Below are 18,973 nucleotides of genomic sequence, written 5' to 3' on the forward strand. Positions count from 1 at the left end.
CATATGTAAAATGAGGATAATAATAGCTTCTACCTCCAAGGATTGCTGTAATAATCAAATGACACAATATTTGTGAAGCTTTTAACATAGTGCTGGCCACACGGTAGGAGGTTAATAAGTGCTTATTTCCTTCCTTCCTTCCTTCCTTCCTTCCTTCCTTCCTTCCTTCCTCCAGGAGGCCAGACTGACTTTTTATGCGCCACCGAGTTCCCTTGAATTGTTTTTGCTCAGATGAACACTTTCCTACTCATGGCTCTCCTTTCCACGAACACCCAGACAGAGCCTTTCTACCCACCGGGCTCCAGCACCATCTCTAGCTCCCTGTTCTTCTCTCTGTGGCCCATTTATTCATTTTCATGGCTTGATCTAGCATCCATGCACTGACAGATCTTAAGTCTTCAGTCCTATCTCTTCACCCAGACTCCAGTCCTGGATTTCCAGAGGCTTAGAGAGAACATCCCTAAAGGGAAACAGAACTCAGCACGTGCAAAACCAAACTCATCATCTTTTCCCAACCAGCTTCTCCCCAACTTCCTCATCTCAGCTGGTAATATGAAGCCTTTTCCCAGTCACTGAGCTAATAATAGCACACAGACACTTAGTATCCGAATTAAAAGTTGTCTTTACAGCTTACAAAGCACTGGCCTTACAACAACTCCATGAATATCTCTGATTGTAATCTGTAGATGGGGAAACTGAGTCATGGAGAGGTGGAGTGTTGTGATACCCTTGAATCATCTAGGACCCTTTCCCATTCTTCATCCTCAATATTCAATTTATAGTTAAGTTTCACCTAGTATTTCTTCAAAATGTCTTTTGTCTTTTCCCTATATTCCTTCTCACTCAGCATCAGACTCTCATCCCCTCAGGTGACCCAAGAACCTGAGCATTTGCAGGACCCTAGCTCTTTAAATGTTCTATTTTTGTCCCTTCTTGAGAGGTGCACTCAAGAGGCCTCCAGCCAGGGCTAGACTCATAACAGACAAATGGAGTTCTCCGGATTGTGCTCAGACATTGTGATCACCCTTCTGGATGCTGAAACAAAATGGGGAGATTCCACCCTGACTGAGCCTTCAGCTGCACCAAAACTGGGGGGGGGCATCTGGGTGTTGCACCAGGGTGCTGACATTTAAAGGGCAATTCACCATACTTGTAGTTCTTTAGTGTCATAGAAAGCACATCTCGTCAAGCCTTGCTTCCTCTCATCCCTACCTCATGGCAGCCTCCCCAACCAGGGCCCTTATGGTATCCAAGGATATCCACCTCCACCACACACACAACCAAGATGAGGGTATGTTTTGTGCTGTGTGCCTGAGGCACAAAGATCACCAGTTAGTATTCTGAGTCTCAGCCTGTCTAGAACACCGCAGAAAAGATGGAAAATAAGTAAATGCACACATGAGCTTCAAGAAGGCAAGAGTTAATTACACACATGATAAAGCCTGTTTTTATGTGACTTCTCAGGAGGACCAATAGAAAATATCAGAGAAGGGCTAGTGACCACTGAAGGGGCTTAAATTAGAAGCCTTGGCTAGATGCTCTCACCTCTTATGGACAAAGAGAACCAGGGAGCAAGCCATTTACAGAAGTTTCATTTGACATCTTAAAAGCAAAAGAAATCATGAAACATAGTCTAAAACATTAAGAAATTCTCTTGCCCTTCTCTCTGCTGGAGGATGTCTAAAGGAAAGCAAACAGGATGATCAAAGGCCTTGCAATCTGGCCCTACATGGCTTCTTTAAAGGAACTGGAAATGTTTAGTGTGAAGGAGAGAAGACTTAGGGAAGTCAAGATGGCAGTCATGTGGAAGGAGGAGAGAAGACTTAGGGAAGCCAAGATGGCAGTCATGTGGAAGGAGGAGAGAAGACTTAGGGAAACCAAGATGGCGGGCAGATGGAAGGAGGAGAGAAGACTTAGGGAAACCAGGATGGCGGGCACATGGAAGGTAGGTTGTACTTTTTCTGCTTGGCCCTAGAGGGCAGGGTAAGAAACAATGAATGGAATCATATTAACAATGGCTAGTATTTAGGTTGAATTTCAATTAAACTCAAGACACCTGCTATAGACCAGGTCCTGCACTCATCCCCACAGAGACAAAACTGAATATAATAGACTTTCCCCTCCTGGAGTGTAGGGTCTCATAGGGGAACTAAGAAAAATCTGTAATATTAAATCAAGTATAAGGACTTAGGAGAGGTTCAAATTACTAGGGGAGACTGCAAAGTACTTCACAGAGGTACAAAGTACTAGGGAGGGCCAAACTGGAGTGAAGGCATCAGAGAAGGCTTCACAGAGTTAGCATCTGATTTGGGCCTGGAAAGAAAGAAGGAAGGAAGGAAGGAATGCCAACAGCCAAATTGAGGTTTTGGAGAGAGTCCATTCCAGGCACAGGGGATGGTGCTGAAGAAAGACACAGAGACAGGAGATCTGGATCCTAGTCAGAGCTCCCCTCCTAATCCTCATATAACAGGGTTTCTGCCTCCAGTCTCTCCAGTTTGTCCTTCATTTAGATGCCAAATCATCTTTTCAGGGCTCAGGACTAATCTCACAACTCCCCTACTCAAGCATCTCCAGTGGCTCCCAGGGGATAAATACAAACTCCTTAGCCCAACATCAAAGGCCTCTCACAACCCATTTCCAACCTATGTTTCCAGCCTTAACTCACAATTATCCCTTAAACAAGCTCCAGTACATTCTAGCTATTTCTGGTTCCCAGATCTTGTCCTCTCCTATGTCCATTCATCGACACAGGCCATCCCTCATATCTGGAACATGCTCCTCTCTACCTGTTAAAATCAAGCAAGAATTTTTATTTTATTTTATTTTTTTATTTTATTTTATATTTTTATTTTATTTTATATTTTATTTATTTTATTTAATTTATTAAGCACTTACTATATGTACGACACTGTTGTGCTAAGTAAGCACTGGAGACACAAATATTAAGGGTGAGGGAGAGTCCAAGCCACCGGCCACACTAGGAAAAGCAAAAATAATCAAGCCGCTCACATTCTAATGGGGGAGAAAACATGAAAGTGATGGGGTACTTGCAGGCAGACCCAGAGAATAAGAAGGTACGGGGGTGGAAGGTGACTTGAGGAGAGAAGGCACTGGCTGGCACTAGGGGAATGGGAGAGTCGTCCTGCAGAAGAAGAGATTCGTGCTGAGGCCACGAGGCAGGCATTGTTACTTTTCATCTACGTTTCCCCAGCACTAAGCTCAGAATGAGCTGTTCGTGATAGGTGCCTAATAATTGTTTGGGCAGAACTCTGCAGCATACCATAAACAAGCCATTTAAAGTCTCTAGGATGAAGTTTCTTCATTTGTCAAGTTGGAATAATAATAGCTATGCCCTTCCTACCCCTGGAGGAGTCAGGGAAAGGGCTTTAAAAAGACAGGCATTCAGGACAAGCCTGGCATCTTCTCTTTTTCCCTTCTCCCATTCACAGATGTATCTAAGGACTTGCCTGCAACCTGACCACATGGGGGAACCCCACAAATTGGACTCCACTTCCTTCCCTTGGCCTCAGAAGCCCCAGGGTGCTCTCTGATTGGCACAGGGTCTGGCCCCTATTTCCTGGGGTGATCTTCCTGAACATGAAAAAAAAAACCAGCAAACCAACTCGGGCTCTAACCACCAAGTTCCTCTTCAGGCAGGTCCCTGGGGCTGACATCCTGTTGCCCAACAATATGTTGATCCGAGGCCATATGTGACACTCAACTGGGAAACTTGGGCCATAAAAAGTCCCGCAAAGCAGCAGGTCCAGAGAGTTACATGACTGATCCATCAACCATGAGCACACATGTGGCTCTACCAATCCCTGGGTGCAGCCTCATGCTGGGGATAGTCTAGAGGTGCCAAGGTTTTACCAGGATACTAAAAGGATGTCCTCTCCCTTTAACCTCCCAGAGTATAAAATGGCACCATTTCTAAAGGCTCCTTCTCCCTTGTCATTCTGGACAGGGTTGTACCTGCAGGGTTTTTGGTAACTTCCCAAGTAGGATACTTTGCCTTTCAGAGACCAGGAAAGACAGATGAGGACTGGGCAACCAGCAGAGCTGAACAGTATCTTTCTAGTCTTCTTACCCTTTACAACCCACCCTGTATTCTGTGATCCAGTGACCTTGGCCTCTTGGCTATTCCACTGGTAAAACACTCCATCTCTCAGCACCCAGCATTCTCTATGGCTGTCCCCCTGCCTGGAATGCTCCCCCTCATCTCTGCCTCCTGGCTTCACCTGGCTTCCTTCAAGCCTCCGCTGAAATCCCACCTTCCACAAAAAGCCTTTCTTAAACCCCTTACTTCTGGGGCCTTCCCTAAGTTAGTTGCCTGCATATTGTTTCCTCCATTAGACTGGGAGCTCCTTGAGGGCAGGGGCTGATTTTTTGGTCTTTATATCCCCAGGGCTTAGCACAGTGCCTGGCATATAGTAGGTGCCTAATAAATGCTTGTTGACTTGGCTTGACTTAACTAGTGTATCACTGGTTTATATTTCTAAAGTATTGATAATCCCTGTGAGGTTGGATTTTAGGAATGTATTTCTATTCCTTGTGTACTAGGAAACGAAGTGGGCATTATTATCCCTGTCTGCACATACTTCATATTATCAAGACTGGGCAAATTTACTTTTAACATGAGAGGAAAGTGAGTTATTCAGAACACTTTGGACTTATTTTGTGAATGTTCTGTACTTACTTATCTATCGTAGTCAGTCGGTCAATAGGCATTTTTAAAGTGCCTACTCTGTGTTAAGCTATCATAGCCTCTACTGTGAAAGGTTCAGATTCCTAGAATGCAAAGTACTCTGTGTGTGTGTGTGTGTGTGTCTGTGTGTGTACGTGTGTAAGTCTGTGACTAGTGAGCAGAGATTTCTAAGAAGTAAGAAGACAGAGTGGGAGGGATGGATTTTGAATGGTGAATGGACCTTCACCTAAGGAGACCTTCTAAGCTCTTCTATTTCTGGTATGATGGAAAGAACAATGGTTGTGGGAGCCAAAAGACTTAGATTCAAGTCTTGGCTATGCCACTTAATCAAAAAGGCGTGGTATAGAAGGAGTCAGCATGGTATAGACCTGGGTTCATATCCTGCCTCTAACAATATGCCCACTATGTGGCATTGGGGCATCCATTTCTCCTCTCAGCCCCACAAGTAACATTCTTAGTTGTAGAGCAAATACCGCCTTGGTAGACTGAGTTTCCTCCTTGGGAACTGAATTCAGCCTATGCCAATGAAATCACTGGTCCAGTCCAAAAAAATGTCACCTTTCATATCTAAGACTTTGTTTAATGTACCATGATTCTCTCAAGGCTGATATGTCCAGCTCCCTCACGGACCCCACCAGAGGATGGTGTCTTCTGCCCCACATGCCTCTAGCATTCATTTGGGATTCACTTGCCTCCCCAGAGAAGGGGATAGAGGTTCTCTCCAGTGACTAAACACCTCTACCATGCCCTGAAGTTGATGGGGAAGACTCTCAGACAATTGTTATGTCAGAGATACAGCCCAGACTCTCTCAGAAAGCCCTTATCATTACAGACTCACCAGTACTAGAAAGTTGATACCATCCTCAGTCTCCTCCCCTTAGCCAAGGGGCAGGTGCCAAGCTCAGCCTCCCTAACACAGACACCTGGAGGAGGGAGGGTTCAGACCTATGCCGCCAGGTCCTCTGATCACAGAGCTGTGGGTCACTACACCAGGGAAAAGATTCAGAAACTTAGTGCCATCAGACAAGTCCCCTGGGGATCACCAACAATACAGCTGTACTGTAGACTCAATGAGTGAGTCAGTGGTGCGGTGTGGCTACCAACGAGGCTAATGAGATCTTGGGCTTCATTAAGAGGCTATGGCTTCCAGGAAAAGGGAAGAAATGGTCTCCCTGTGCTGGGCCCTCACTGAGCCCTCATCTTGAGGGCTGCATTCAGTTCAGTTCTCCATGATTTAAGAAGGTCACTGATATACTGGCAAGTACCCCAAGGAGGGCAAGCAAGATTATGAAGCACCTTGGGATCATATCATAGGAAGATTATTTAAAGGAACTAGGGAAGTTTCATCTGCAGAACAGAAACCTCAGTGGGGACAGCAGAGCTGTGTTTAAATATTTGAAGGACTGGTATGTGAAAGATTAATGAGATTTGTTCTGTTGCCCCCAAAGGGCAACCACAGGAATATTGGAAAGAAGGTCAAAAGGCAAATTTAAGCCTGATGTCAGGAAAAAGCTTCTTAAGCGTTCAAACTGTTCCCAAATGGAGTCGGCTGCCTTGTGGGGGGTTGGGTTCCACCTCCCTGGAGTTCTTCTAGCACAGGCCGGGTGACCACTGTGTGTTGTGGTGGGGATTCCTTTCAGCTGTAGGCTGGCCTACGTGACTGCTGAGCTCACTTCCAGCTCTCAAATTCTGTGCTTCCAGTTTACCTGGATTTAAAGCTCTCTCTCTCTCTAGAAACAATTGAATCTGACCAAAGGCTCTTCAACTCTAGGCCAATCTAATGAACTAGTTGGAGTAGGAACTGCTCTTTCTCCCCCTTAAAAGTTCCAATTCCATGCCACCCCGGCATGTCCAAAGTGGCAGGAAGATGCAATTGTATTGTGTCAGCCTCATCACTTTCCATAGCCGTGGGACAGAGCAAGCCAGCTATTACTGGCTCTGTCCCTATCTCTGGCCATGGTGCTGATACCTGCTAGGGTAGTCTTTGGCTGGGTCTGTACTTCTCTGGGGGCATCTTGCTCTACTTCCAGCTTAGAATGGAATAGCTTGGGGAGAAGAGGGGGAAGTAAAGCCTCTTCCTCTAGTGGAAAGAATAGGCTTCAATTGAGAAGGTCCAGGTTCTATAACCTATGTGATAGTAAGTCTCTTTACCTGTCACAGCCTCAATTTCATCATATGTAAAATGGTTACCTCATCTGTCTGTTGCAAGGGAAGGCCTTTATGAGCCCTGAAATGCTGTAGAAAGAGAGATGTTTAGGAAGGGGTCCCTTCAGGGCCCTACCCCGGACTCTTCTACAGCTGGACCCTAATCCAAACAGTGCCACAGGGAGGTTGCCACAAGCTGAGGAAATAGAAGGAAAATTGGACTGGGGTCCAGGGAAGTGGGGGGTGAGGGTGGGGTGGAAGGGTGCTTGCATCATATGAAGGTGAGTCTGTAGCTTTATAAGTACTATATTAGAGATGACGCAATTCAATTTTACTAACATATATTGTGTCCTTTACCTAACCCAGGGTAGAGATACAAAATTTAAATAAGACATGCCCTCATGGAGCTTACAGTCTAATTGGGAGTATGACACAAGCACAGATGGTTGTGATACTCAGTATTATATGATAGATACAGTAAAGCAGTGCCAAACAGAGAGTGAAGTGAAGGCTCAGCAAGAATGTTGGTACTAACAAGGTGGATCAAAGATGACTTCCTGGAGGTGGTGGCATTTGAGTTAGGCTTTCAAGTATGGGGAGGAATCAAACAGGTAGAGAGGGAAGGAGGTTGTTGAAGGTCTAGCAGCCACAAAAACATCTTGAAAACCTAGAGTTTGGCCAGCAAGTGAGCTTGTGCCTCTGGGCCTGTGGATCCCCATCTGCAAAAGATCACATATGAGCCACTGGTTTGGGAGAGAGGCAAGAAGTAAGTTGTTGTTGGTCCTTCGTTTTCAAAGAAGCCCAATGATATCACACAGTGATGTCTCTACTTGCCTTTGAACTTGATTTAAGTGACACAGGGTCCTCAGCTTCACTCTCTCTTCCAGAGTCATCTAAGTCCAGTGACAAGACAAAAGTCAGGACAACTGGTGATGGCCCAGGATGCAGTGGGTGACCTTGGCATCTTTGACGTCTGACCAATTTCTAAGCACCCCATGGCACCTGTTTCAGCCACCTTCGTGGCCATTGGAAGAAATTGTTCTCATCTGCCCAAGTCTTCACGTATTTGGAGTAGATGTCCCCCCTGTCTCACCAATGGGTTTGAGGCCTGTTGGTTACTTTCAACTTGGGTTAGCCTGTCTGCCAAGATGACTTACCAGGGTGTGATCACAGCACATTTAATATAATAAGTATTTAATAAATGGAGGAGCAAATGAATGAATGAATTATCTAGTCTGGTGATTCTAACCATGTTTCTGGGCTAATGGGAAAAGGTTGGTTGGCAATCCTAAGCTCCAAGTTAACTTATGATTGCAGTCGGGGGTGGGAGGAGGGAACCTTGTTCTAGGAGGAGACCTGGGGCTTCTTCCTGTCCCTGACCTTGACCCAGGGCTTATCCTCGGGTGAATTACTTCCCCTCTCTGGAGTACCTCAGTTTGTACATCTATACAATGGAGAAGGTGAATTAAATGATCTCTAAGCTTTCTTCCAATATAAGAACGCTTAATTCAGAACACTTAATTCGAACCTTTCATCACTTGGTGAAGAACTTGAGATCAGACAGGTTGAGTTATTTATGGCAGAGCCAGGGTTAGGACTGAAGGCTTTTGACTCATGGCCTAGTCTTCATTAGATCACAGAAGCATTTCTCAGTCTAGGCTCTGTGTAACCCCAGGGTTCTATGAAGCCGATGAAAGGGTGCCAGAAAGGTCTGGTGTGCTGTCTGGGGGAGCCAAAGTGTCTCTGATTGCTTTTGGGATCTTGGGACCCTACTCAGTTCTGACATTCCCTGCTCTAAGGCCCCTCCCAGCTCTGACATTCCTTATTCTAAGGCCCCTCCCAGCTCTGACATTCCTTATTCTAAGGCCCCTCCCAGCTCTGACATTCCCTGCTCTAAGGCCCCTCTCAGCTTTGACATTCCTGTTCTAAGGCCCCTCCCAGCTCTGACATTCCTGTTCTAAGGCCCCTCCTAGTTCTGACATTCCCTGCTCTAAGGCCCCTCCCAGCCCTGCCATTCCCTGTTCTAAGGTCCCTCCCAGCTCTGACATTCCCTATTCTAAGGCCCCTCCCAGCTCTGACATCCCCTGCTCTAAGGTCCCTCTCAGCTCTGACATTCTCTTTCTAAGGTCCCTTCCACCTTGGATATTCTGGGTTCTGGGTTCTAAGGTCCTGTCCAGTTCCAACATTCCATATTCTGTCATCCTCTGGTATTCACCACCTAAGCCCTGATAAAAAAAAATATCCAGGAATAAAGGGGGGGGCAGGGGGAGAGAATCCCAAACACAGAATTGCTCAAGTTTCAACTTGCCTTTAATTTATAACTTTAGAATGTTTTCTGAGGCACAGAGAGGTTCATAGAGTCATAGAGTTAGAGCTGGAAGAAATTAGGGTCATGTGATCCAATCCCCTAACTTTACAAGTGAGGAAACTGAGACCCAGAGATCACATAGGTAGTAAACGTCAGAGGTAAGATTTGAACCCAAATCCTTCTCACCCCAAGCCTGGCCCTGTGCTCACCATACACAGTTCCTCTCCCCCTAAAACTCCCCTCTGCCCTACCCAGCACAAATTCTAGGCATTGCTAACACACTGGAAAAGATCACACAAACTGATTCCTGGGGAGGACCACCAAGGCCATCTAGTCTAGCCACTGTATTTTTATTTTTTCAATGAACAAAAATGTGTTTTCTCTTCTTTCCATGTCCCCCTCCCCCATGTTGGAAAAAGAAAAGAAAAACAAAACAGTTATAACATAAATGTATAATCTCCACAATAGCCATGTCTGAAAACACATGTCTCATTCTGCATCCTGAGCCCCTCACCTCCCCATCAGGAGCAGGCTTTCTCATCAGACCTCCGGAATCAGAACCAGCCCATTTTACACATGAGAATCTCAAGCCCAGAGAGATGACCTACTTGCCTAAGATCAGAGAGGTAAGAAGTACTAATGGCAGGATTTGAGCCCAAGCTCCCCATCTCCACTTTTCAGGGTCCTACACAGCTTCCGTTGAGCAGGAGCCATCAGCGGGCCATGTGGTACTATCTAAGAACCCAACTTAGCTATGGAAGCCTTCCACTGTTGGATGCAGAGACTGGGAATTGCATCAGTGAAAGGAAGGAAATGAAGAAGAAGAAGAAGAAGAAGAAGAAGAAGAAGAAGAAGAAGAAGAAGAAGAAGAAGAAGAAGAAGAAGAAGAAGAAGAAGAAGAAGAAGAAGAAGAAGAAGAAGAAGAAGAAGAAGAAGAAGAAGAAGAAGAAGAAGAAGAAGAAGAAGAAGAAGAAGAAGAAGAAGAAGAAGAAGAAGAAGAAGAAGAAGATGAAGACTTGTAAAACTCCTGTGCTTTTAGGAATTTCTTTACAGATTTATAAACTGAGTTTTACAAAGTACTTTCCCCACAACTTGTCCCACGAGGTAGATGGTATAAGTAATATCAGACCCATTTTACAGAAGATAACAATGAAGTTCAGACCGGAAGACTCCAGAGGTAGGATTCAAACCCATATCTATTGACCCTGAATCTAGGCTTTTCCCCACTCTTCCTCTGACAATATCATGGATCTTTGTGGAATGTAACTGAAAAGTTCTTTGGTGCCATTAGTGGTAGGCATTTTTAGGAATTTAAAGGACAAATGTCTTCAGACTTTACTGCAAAGCTTCATTGACATTGGCCAGACATTGGCTTGCCCCAGAGCTGGCTTCCTAATTCTCTTCCATCTCAGACATTCTATGACTGTGATTCCCAACTTCCCTTCCAACAGGCAACCAGTGACCTGATTCTGTCAGTTTACCTCCCATCTTCTCCCACAGAAAGCAGATAACAGGCCACCTTCGGAGGCAAGAAAACCCGGGTTCTAATCCCACATCCGCCACACATTTGCTTGGTCACTGACCTGGGAACGTCACCTCTCAGCAACAATTCAGACTTAAAAGCTGCAGAACAGGGACCAACCTTCATCAGTAGAGGAAGTGTCTACGCTGGAGCTCCCTATAACTGATTAAATTACAAGACTGGACCAAAACCAACCCACCTCTCCCATCCATCTCTTTCTATCCACTGCCCCGGTCCTTGTCCCTCTTGCTTGTCATAAAGCCTGATCTCTCTGTTTCCATTTTCTCCACAAATAACCCAGTCCCTGACAAAATAATCTTCCTAAGCCACAGGTCATTTTCCTGTTCAAAACTTTTCTTATCTCCCTATAGCCTCTAAGATAAAATGCAAGCTTGTTAGCCCAGTGTTGAAGGCTCTCTCCAATCTGTCTCCAGCTGATTTCATGCTCCCTCTTTCAGGCACTGTATATCCCAGCTCAGCTGTTTGCTGGATTCTCTCTAGTCTTCGAATACTTGAAGTCTGTGCTCAGCCTTTCGGAATCTTCTCATGAGTCCTCCCTTGATTCTCCCTCAGCTGAATGTGCTCTCTTTCTGTCCAAGCCCTCTGCCTCAATCTCCCCTTGGCTGCTTCCATGCCTTTTGGTAGATTATGAGCTCCCTGGTCATTTCATCTTTGTGTCTCCAGCACCGAGACCAAGCCTTATGCCAAATAGGTAGATGGTGCCATAGAAAGAACACCGATTAACAACAACAACCACCACCACAAAAAGAAAGAACCCTGGACTTGAAGGCTGAGACCCCAAGTTCGAATCCCACTTATTACCTTTCTCTCCCTTTGGGCCTCTAAATTATCTGTAAAATGAAGGAATTGGACTAGATGGCCTCGAATGCCCCTATCATCTCCACTGTAGATCTATGATCCTATAGTAAATGAATATATCCATTCATTCTATGACCCTAAGAAAGTGAAAAGAGGCGTGTCTTGGGTTTATCAGCTTGGCTTCAGTTCCGGTAGATGACTCCCGCTTCCCCCACATGCCCTGATCTTCTACAGGGAAGAAGTCTTTGTGGTATGATGAACTTAATTCTTATCATGTTCACTTTACAGATAAGGGAACCGAGGCTGTTAGTTAGACATTAAGTGACTTGCCCAGGGTCATGCAACTAAGAGGCATCAGTGGTAGGATTCAAACCTGGGTCTCCTTGATTACAAGGCCTGTTCCACCAGGCCGCCTCCCAAGATAAGAGATGTTATGAGGCAGGGAAAATGGGAAGGGGTGATGAGGGTCTCCAAAGCCAGAGTTTCTTCTTCTTTCCTTGAAAATTCTGGTAGGACTGACCAATTGGGAAACAAAGTCCCTTTTGTCGGAGGGACAAAGGGATGAAAGGGAGTATGCAGGATGGCAGTCAGTGCCTGCCAACGAATGAACCCCAGACCTGAGAGTCAGAAAACCTAGGCTCAAGACCCAGCTTCCACGGCTGTATGTTCACAGGCAATCCACCCTACTTTGGGCTTCTCATCTGTAAAATGGAACTAACACCTTGTACCGGCTTTCTTTAGTTTTTCTATCTTCTCCTTTGCCATCAGCTGGAAATCAGATGCCATTATCCAGTGATATCAATGTGTGAACACACTTGTCTGTAGCCCTTTCATGTGGAGGGGGAGTCCTGTTTCAGAGATGTACTAAACTAGATGACCTCTGAGATTCCTTCCTAATTCTGAGATTCTAAGGGTCTATTCTAGCGTATAACATGTTTCTTTTATGAGTTCAGCAGCCAGATGATCCAGTCATTAGAACTGTGTGTAACAGCCACGTTGTGCGATGACCGACTTTGACGGCTTTAGCTCTGTTCTGCAATAAAGATCTAAGACAATTCCAAAAGACTCATGATGGAAAATGCCATCCACATCCGGAGAAAGAACTATGGAGTCTGAATGCAGATCGAAGCAGACTATTTTCTCTCTCTTCTTTTTCCTTTCTTGCGGTTTTTCCCTTTTGTCCTGATTCTTCTTTTACAACATGAGTAATGTGGAAACATGCTTACTATGATTGTACACGTGTAGCCTATATCAGATTGCATGCCATCTTGGGGACAGGGAGAAGAGGGAGGGAGGGAGAAAAAAAATTGGAATACAGAATCTTATAAAAGTGAATGTGGAAAATTCTCTTTACAGGTAATTACAAAAAATAAAATACTATTAAGTAGGAGCAAAATAAAAGAAAGGAAAAACAAAAAAAATAGAACTGTGTGTAAAGGAAGAGTCAATAAATGCTGAATGAGAGTTCAGGGGTTCTCTTATAAGCGCCAAAAGTTTTCATTCAAGTGCAATCTGGGCTGCTATCATCCGTATCTCTCCCTAACAGGTGTGGCAGCAACATAAATGACGTGGGGTCATGATCTGGGACCGGAAGGGACCTCAGGGGCCATCTAGCTCAACCCCCTGGTACTACAGATGGTGAAACTGAGGAAGCTTCAGAGACTGAACCAAAGTCGTCCAGTGTGGGGCAGATCTAGTGCTGGCTCTGCCTCGGCATCCTCCCTTCCAGATAATCGAGGTTGTAAGGCTTGAGGCACCATCACTATTGCTAGTATTGTTGCACGAGATCATCTCAAACAGCCCCAGGAAATGAAAGAACAGCTTCAAAGAATGTCAAGAGAGCCTCGTGTTTGAGCTGTACTTCATGCGGTCTTTCTGGAGAGTCCTTTCATGATCAGTGCCTCTTCTGATACTCGTAAGCACCTTGTGAGATGGGCTGCAATGCTATTGTTCTCCCCGATTTCCAGATGGAGAAACTGAGGCAAAGATTAACGCATGGAATCTCAGAGTTGGGAGGGATCTTACTGACTTGTCCAAGGTTGTAGGGCCGAAGTCTCAACCTTGCGGGTCTTAGTCTCCTCCTCTATAAAAAATCAAGCGTTTATTTACTAGGTGCTTGGTGCTGAACTCTGAAAATCAAGACACGTGGGAGTTTGCCCTCAATAAACACAAAGGTGGGGTTGGGGTACTAACAGCGAGGGGAATGTCTAAGGCCCTTCCAAGGCCAATTCCCAGTCTCCCAGTGGACTAGCACCCAGGCTCAGAGCCCCTCTGCCCTGCACAGAAGCTGCAGGCAGAAGGGTCATCCAGGGGATGACTCCAGAGGCTCCTGCTGGAGCTGAGTCTAAGTTGTACCTGTCAGCCAGAGGTGGGCACACGGGGGAGGGGGAAACTGTGAGCTCTGCCCAGGTACAGCCCCTGGAGCAGGGGAGGCGAACATGGAGGAGAGCAGGGGCTACAGGTCAGGGAGAATCACAAGGCAGCGGGAGCTCTGAGGAGGGTGGGGTTGCCAATACTGTAGGGCTGTCAGGAAGCTATTTCTGCCTGCTTACTCAGCTCTTACCACTACCTGCCCCACCCTCCATCTTTGCCATTAAGAGCAGCCCCTGGCTCTTCCCAGAACCCTCTTCCCTGAATCTTCTTCCTCATTTCATCATCACCCGTCGTATCTCTAGCAGGCGGCTGTCTTTCAGGTGCCCAGCCTGGACTCAACTCAGCTAGCATTTGGAGCATCTTCAGCTGGTCCCATCTCAAGAAACACAAAGTCTGTCATGGGCATCAGTGTTTATAGTAAGTACCTCAGGCTTGACGTCAGCATCAAGAACTAGGCTTACAAGGTTCCTTAGAAGCTATTGAAGCCACCACCTCCACCCCCATTTTTCAGATGAGGAAACTGAGGCACAGTGCAGCCTTTCAGCAAGGTCACAGAACTAGTGTCCGGTGCTCTCTCATCATCTTCCATGATGCTGCTCAAAGAAAGCTTCCTAGCAATGATAATCATTCAAAGTAAGAGGGGTTCCCTCCAGAGGGAGTGGGCTTCCTCTTCCCCCCAGCAAAGGATGGATGAACACTGGCTGATTCGACATCAAGGGGAATTCTTATTTGGGTCAGGTTAGGCTAATGGACTTCTGAGGCCCCACCCAACTCTGAGATTCTGGGGTCCTATTTCTAGTGGACCACAGGTGCAAGGTGAGCCAACGGCATGAGCCGGCAGTCCCCAAAGCCCGTGTCATCTTGGGCTGCTGGATAATAATCTCATTGTCCTCTGCCCTGGTCAAACCACACCTGCATAGCGGACTCCACTCTGGGTGCCAAGCCAGAAAGGGTCAGAAGAGGTTCGGATGGGACAGTGAGAGAGACCCAGAAACCATGCCATACCAAGACTGGCCAGAAGAAGCGGCACGTTCTGAACTGGAGAAGAGAAGGTTTGGGAGGGCGTGGTCATTGAGGGCTACCATGTCAGAGACCAGCTCTGCATGGTCCTGGGGTGGGGGAGGGGGCAGAAATGTGAATGCTATATGGAAGCAGAGTTAGGCTGCCTGTGGTGTGACCCCCTCGGATCACCTCTGGCTTATCCTGTCTATGGCTAGTTTGTATGTTGCTGTTGGCTTGTTGTCTCCTCCATTAGACTGTGAGCTCCTTGAGGGCAGGGACTGTCCCCAGCATTCAGCTCAGTACCTGGTACATAGTAGGTGCTTAGTAAATGCCTATTGACTGGCTTAGACATAGTAGGCATTTAAATGATTGATGAGTGACTGACTGCTGCATAGTGGGCACTTAAATGTTTATTGACTAGATGGCACATAGTAGGCATTTAAAAAATATTTATTGACTGGCTGGAACATAAGCACTCAAATGCTTGATAAGTGACTGGATGGTACATAGTAGGCACTCAATAAATGTCTATGGACTGGCTGGCACATAATAAGAACTTAAGTTTTGATGAGTGACTAACTAGTGTATAGTAGGCACTTAAATGCTTATTGACTAACTGGCACACAGTAGGTACTTAATAAATGCTCATTGACTGGGTTGCACACAGTAGGTACTTAATAAATGCTTATTGACTAGCTGGCACATAGTAGGCACTTAAATGCTTGATGACTGACTGACTGGCATACAGCAGGCATTCAAATGCTCATTGACTGGATGGCACATAGTAGGCACTTAATAAATACTTGTGGACTTGAAGTACAAGGGAAAACTTCCTAATAATGACAGATCTTCCTAAAATAGAACACACCACCTCATAAGGTGGTGAGTCCCCCAACAGTGGAGATCTTCTGGTAGGGGCTAGACAATCCTTTGCCTAGGATACTGTAGAGGTGATTCCCATTCAGGTTCCAGATGGACCAGAGGACCTGAAAATGCCAGGCTTGGGGGAGAAGGTGTCTCCTCCTCAGCTCCTACAATATGGTGCAAAGTTGACTGGATTTAGAATCAGAGGCCAGGGTTATATCTTAAAATCTCAGCAGTTAGTCATTACACGACCTCACTTTTCTGTGCCTCAGTTGTCTCATTTGTAAAATGAGTGGGTTGGATGGATTGCCTCTGGGTTGTCTTCCAGCTCCCAGTCTACAAGCTGATGCCAAACACATCGACAAGAGCTGAAACCCACACGGAATCTTGTGGTTTGCAAAGCCCTCTACTGACTTGATCTCATTTGAGCCTTGAAAGAACCGTCTGATTTCATTCAGTCAGCCAACCAGCATTTATTAAGTGCGTGCTGTGTGCCAGGCTCCGTGCTAAGTGTTATGAGGTAAATGCTGTTATTATCCCATTGATAGGGATGAAGAAACAGAGATTGTCATGACTCAGGTCACAAAACCAACAATCATCAAACTCAGGGCTTCCTGACTCCAAGACCGACACACTACAGACGCTGCCTCTCCTGTAAAATAAGGCTGATTACCAAGGTCCCTTCCCGGTCTGGATTCTATGATCCTCCCCCCAGCTGCCACCTGTGGAACAGGCCACACACTAACCCTCAGTCAGACCAAGGGCAGCCCCAGGGCTGAGTCTGCAGCCAGGAAGACCTGAGTTCAAATCCAGCCTCAGACACTTACTAGCTGTGTGACCCTGGGCAAGTCACTTAACCTCGGTTTGCCTCTATTCCCTCAACTATAAAATGGGGATAATCATAGCACTTCCTTCCCAGGGTTCTTGTGAGGATCAAATAAGTTAATATTTATAAAATGCCTGGCACATAGTAGGTGCTTAATTATGCTTGTCTCCTTCCTTCCTATCAGGCAAAAGCCCTGATCATTTCTCTGAGCACAAGTGGCTCTCTGACCTACAACATGTGTCACATTCACACCAGAAGCTGCCTAGCAGACAGACATCTCAGCTCTGAGCCGGCTTCCTCCATACTCTGGTAACAGCCTGAGAGAAGCCAAGGTCTGCGAGTCACCAGGGGGTTTTCTCCTGTCAGCACCTGGCCTGGAGAGCCCAGAGGGCCCCTGGTGCCCTGGATAATCTGTCCCACCAAGGGGAGGTGGGAGCACTGGTAGGGCGGGTCCAAGAAAAAGAGAGAGAGAGAGAGCCTCATGCCACCTGGATGCCCTGAATGCAGACAAGAGGCAAGCTGAAGACTAAGGAACGCAACAGAAAATAGAACCAAGTGTTTGAGATTTAAGGAAAAAAAAATGGCCAGGGCAGACTTTCATGAACTCGCAGCCCTCTCTTCACCAAGAGGGATGAACAGGACTCTCATTGTGGGAGAAGCAAGAGGAAACTGGGGGTGGGGAGGGGAAGGACATTTCCAAGGGGGCCCTTTTCCTTAATTTTGTCACTTAAAAAAACCCCTATCAAACACACCGACATCTATTTAGCTGGAAAACTTTGGGAGGTAGAGGAAAGGTAAAAGCCAGCCCATCTGGGGGAAGAGCAAGCCAGTCACTCACCCAAAAAGCATCTTTGAACTGCAGCTGGGTCATGGTGGGGCCAGGTTCTTGCCCAGGTCTCTCTGGAGTGGGCAGAGCAGTCTGAAGAGGTCCCAGTTGGGCTGCTGACTCGCCTCACCAGCCAAGGGGGAAAGAGATTCACCCCTCCAGTCACTTGTGGTGTGTTTCTGCCCGAGTCTCTTTCTCGCCGAGCTGTTGATGGAAACCCAGTGGGGACTGAAGTTTAAAAAAAATGGGCTGAACCTGTTTTGATTTTTTTTTTTTTTTTGGTGAGGAGTCCAGAAGCTGCTGAAATGAGGAAGTAGAAGCTGCTCCGTGATGTAAACCCTGGGCCTGCCCTTGGCTGGACCTGCAGAAGAGCTCCAGCACCTACAGGATCTCTTTTCAAAGTGATGGCTCTCAAGTCCAGCCCAGAAACAAAGGCAGCCTTCCTCCCGTCAAAGTGAGGGCAAGCAGTCAGAAACAGAAAGCAGGAAAGAAGGCAGGAACCCGCAGGGAGGGTGTCTCCTCTCCCTCCCCCTGCCCCCAGCCCCAGCCCCCAGGCCTGGGCCTCCAACATTATGGCTTCTTATGCAATGGCGAGCATCCCCACACAGGAAATGTGGCTTCTCAGATACCCTGTGCAAGTGAGCTTCCTTCGAGGGCCCCAACTGAATCAAGGAAATCATTGTGTGTCAACCGATGTCCTGCCTTTCTCCTCTTAGCTCAGGGCTGACAGCTCTGTGCAGGGAGGCCCTGGGGCCGATGGGGCGGTCGGGGCCTCTCATGGGGGCTGCCAGCATCTTCAGGGCATCCCTCACCCACAGACAGCACCTGGGGCAGACACGCGCCATCGTGGGGGTTCCCCATGGGAGCAGGAAGGAGGAATGGTGCCTACGGAGGAAAGGGAGGCATCTGAGAGAGGGGGGCATCGATCGTAGCCTCACAGGTCTGGGAGGTGCCATTTCGAGCCAGGAGACATCTAGCACACCCCTCCCATTTTACAGACAGGACACCGAGGCCTGCAGAGAAGGGAAGTCACTTGCCTAAGGCAACTCGACTGGCAAACCCAAACCCAGGGATCCGACCCAAACAACAGCAACAGCCAGCGTTTGCACAGAGCTTTAAGGTTTGCAAAGCATTTTATCCTTACAACAACAACCCCGGGAAGTAGGCGCTATTATTATCATTCCCATTTTAAGGATGGGGAAACTGAGGCACAGAGAGGTTTAAGTGACTTGCTCAGAATCACACAGCTACTAAGCATCTGGATTTGAACTCAGGTCTTCCCAACTTCGTACTTCCATTCTCCTCTCTACCTCTCGAATACTGCAAAGCCGGAGCCCTCTGGACCAGACTGCACTGCCTTTCTGACCCGTCAGATAAAAAGCCCTTGGACATCCTGACTTGTCCTTCCCCAGCAAAGCATGGCCCCCGAGTCTCACAATATAAGCCAGGTTTGGGCTTCCACTCTCCCCCAAACAGAAGGTGGAGTGGGGCCACACTTAACTAGCTATGTGACCTTGGGCAAGTCACTGAACCCCAACTGCCCTACCTTCCCCCCTCCAAAAAAAACCAAAAAAAATTTTAAA

The 18,973-nt window shown here is 46.8% G+C and overlaps 1 protein-coding gene across 1 annotated transcript in view; it reads right to left on the reverse strand.

Moving 5' to 3' along the window:
* Positions 1-17,607, reverse strand: part of PSTPIP1 (proline-serine-threonine phosphatase interacting protein 1) — a 91,994-nt gene extending 74,387 nt beyond the window's left edge. Inside the window, exon 1 of the mRNA XM_036735964.1 lies at positions 17,403-17,607. Coding sequence (XP_036591859.1) covers positions 17,403-17,435 — 33 coding nt within the window. The 5' untranslated portion in view covers positions 17,436-17,607. The remainder of the gene's footprint in view (positions 1-17,402) is intronic.
* Positions 17,608-18,973: the final 1,366 nt, after the last annotated feature.

The sequence above is a fragment of the Trichosurus vulpecula genome, chromosome 8, assembly GCF_011100635.1.
Source record: "Trichosurus vulpecula isolate mTriVul1 chromosome 8, mTriVul1.pri, whole genome shotgun sequence".
Taxonomy (NCBI): Eukaryota; Metazoa; Chordata; class Mammalia; order Diprotodontia; family Phalangeridae; genus Trichosurus; species Trichosurus vulpecula.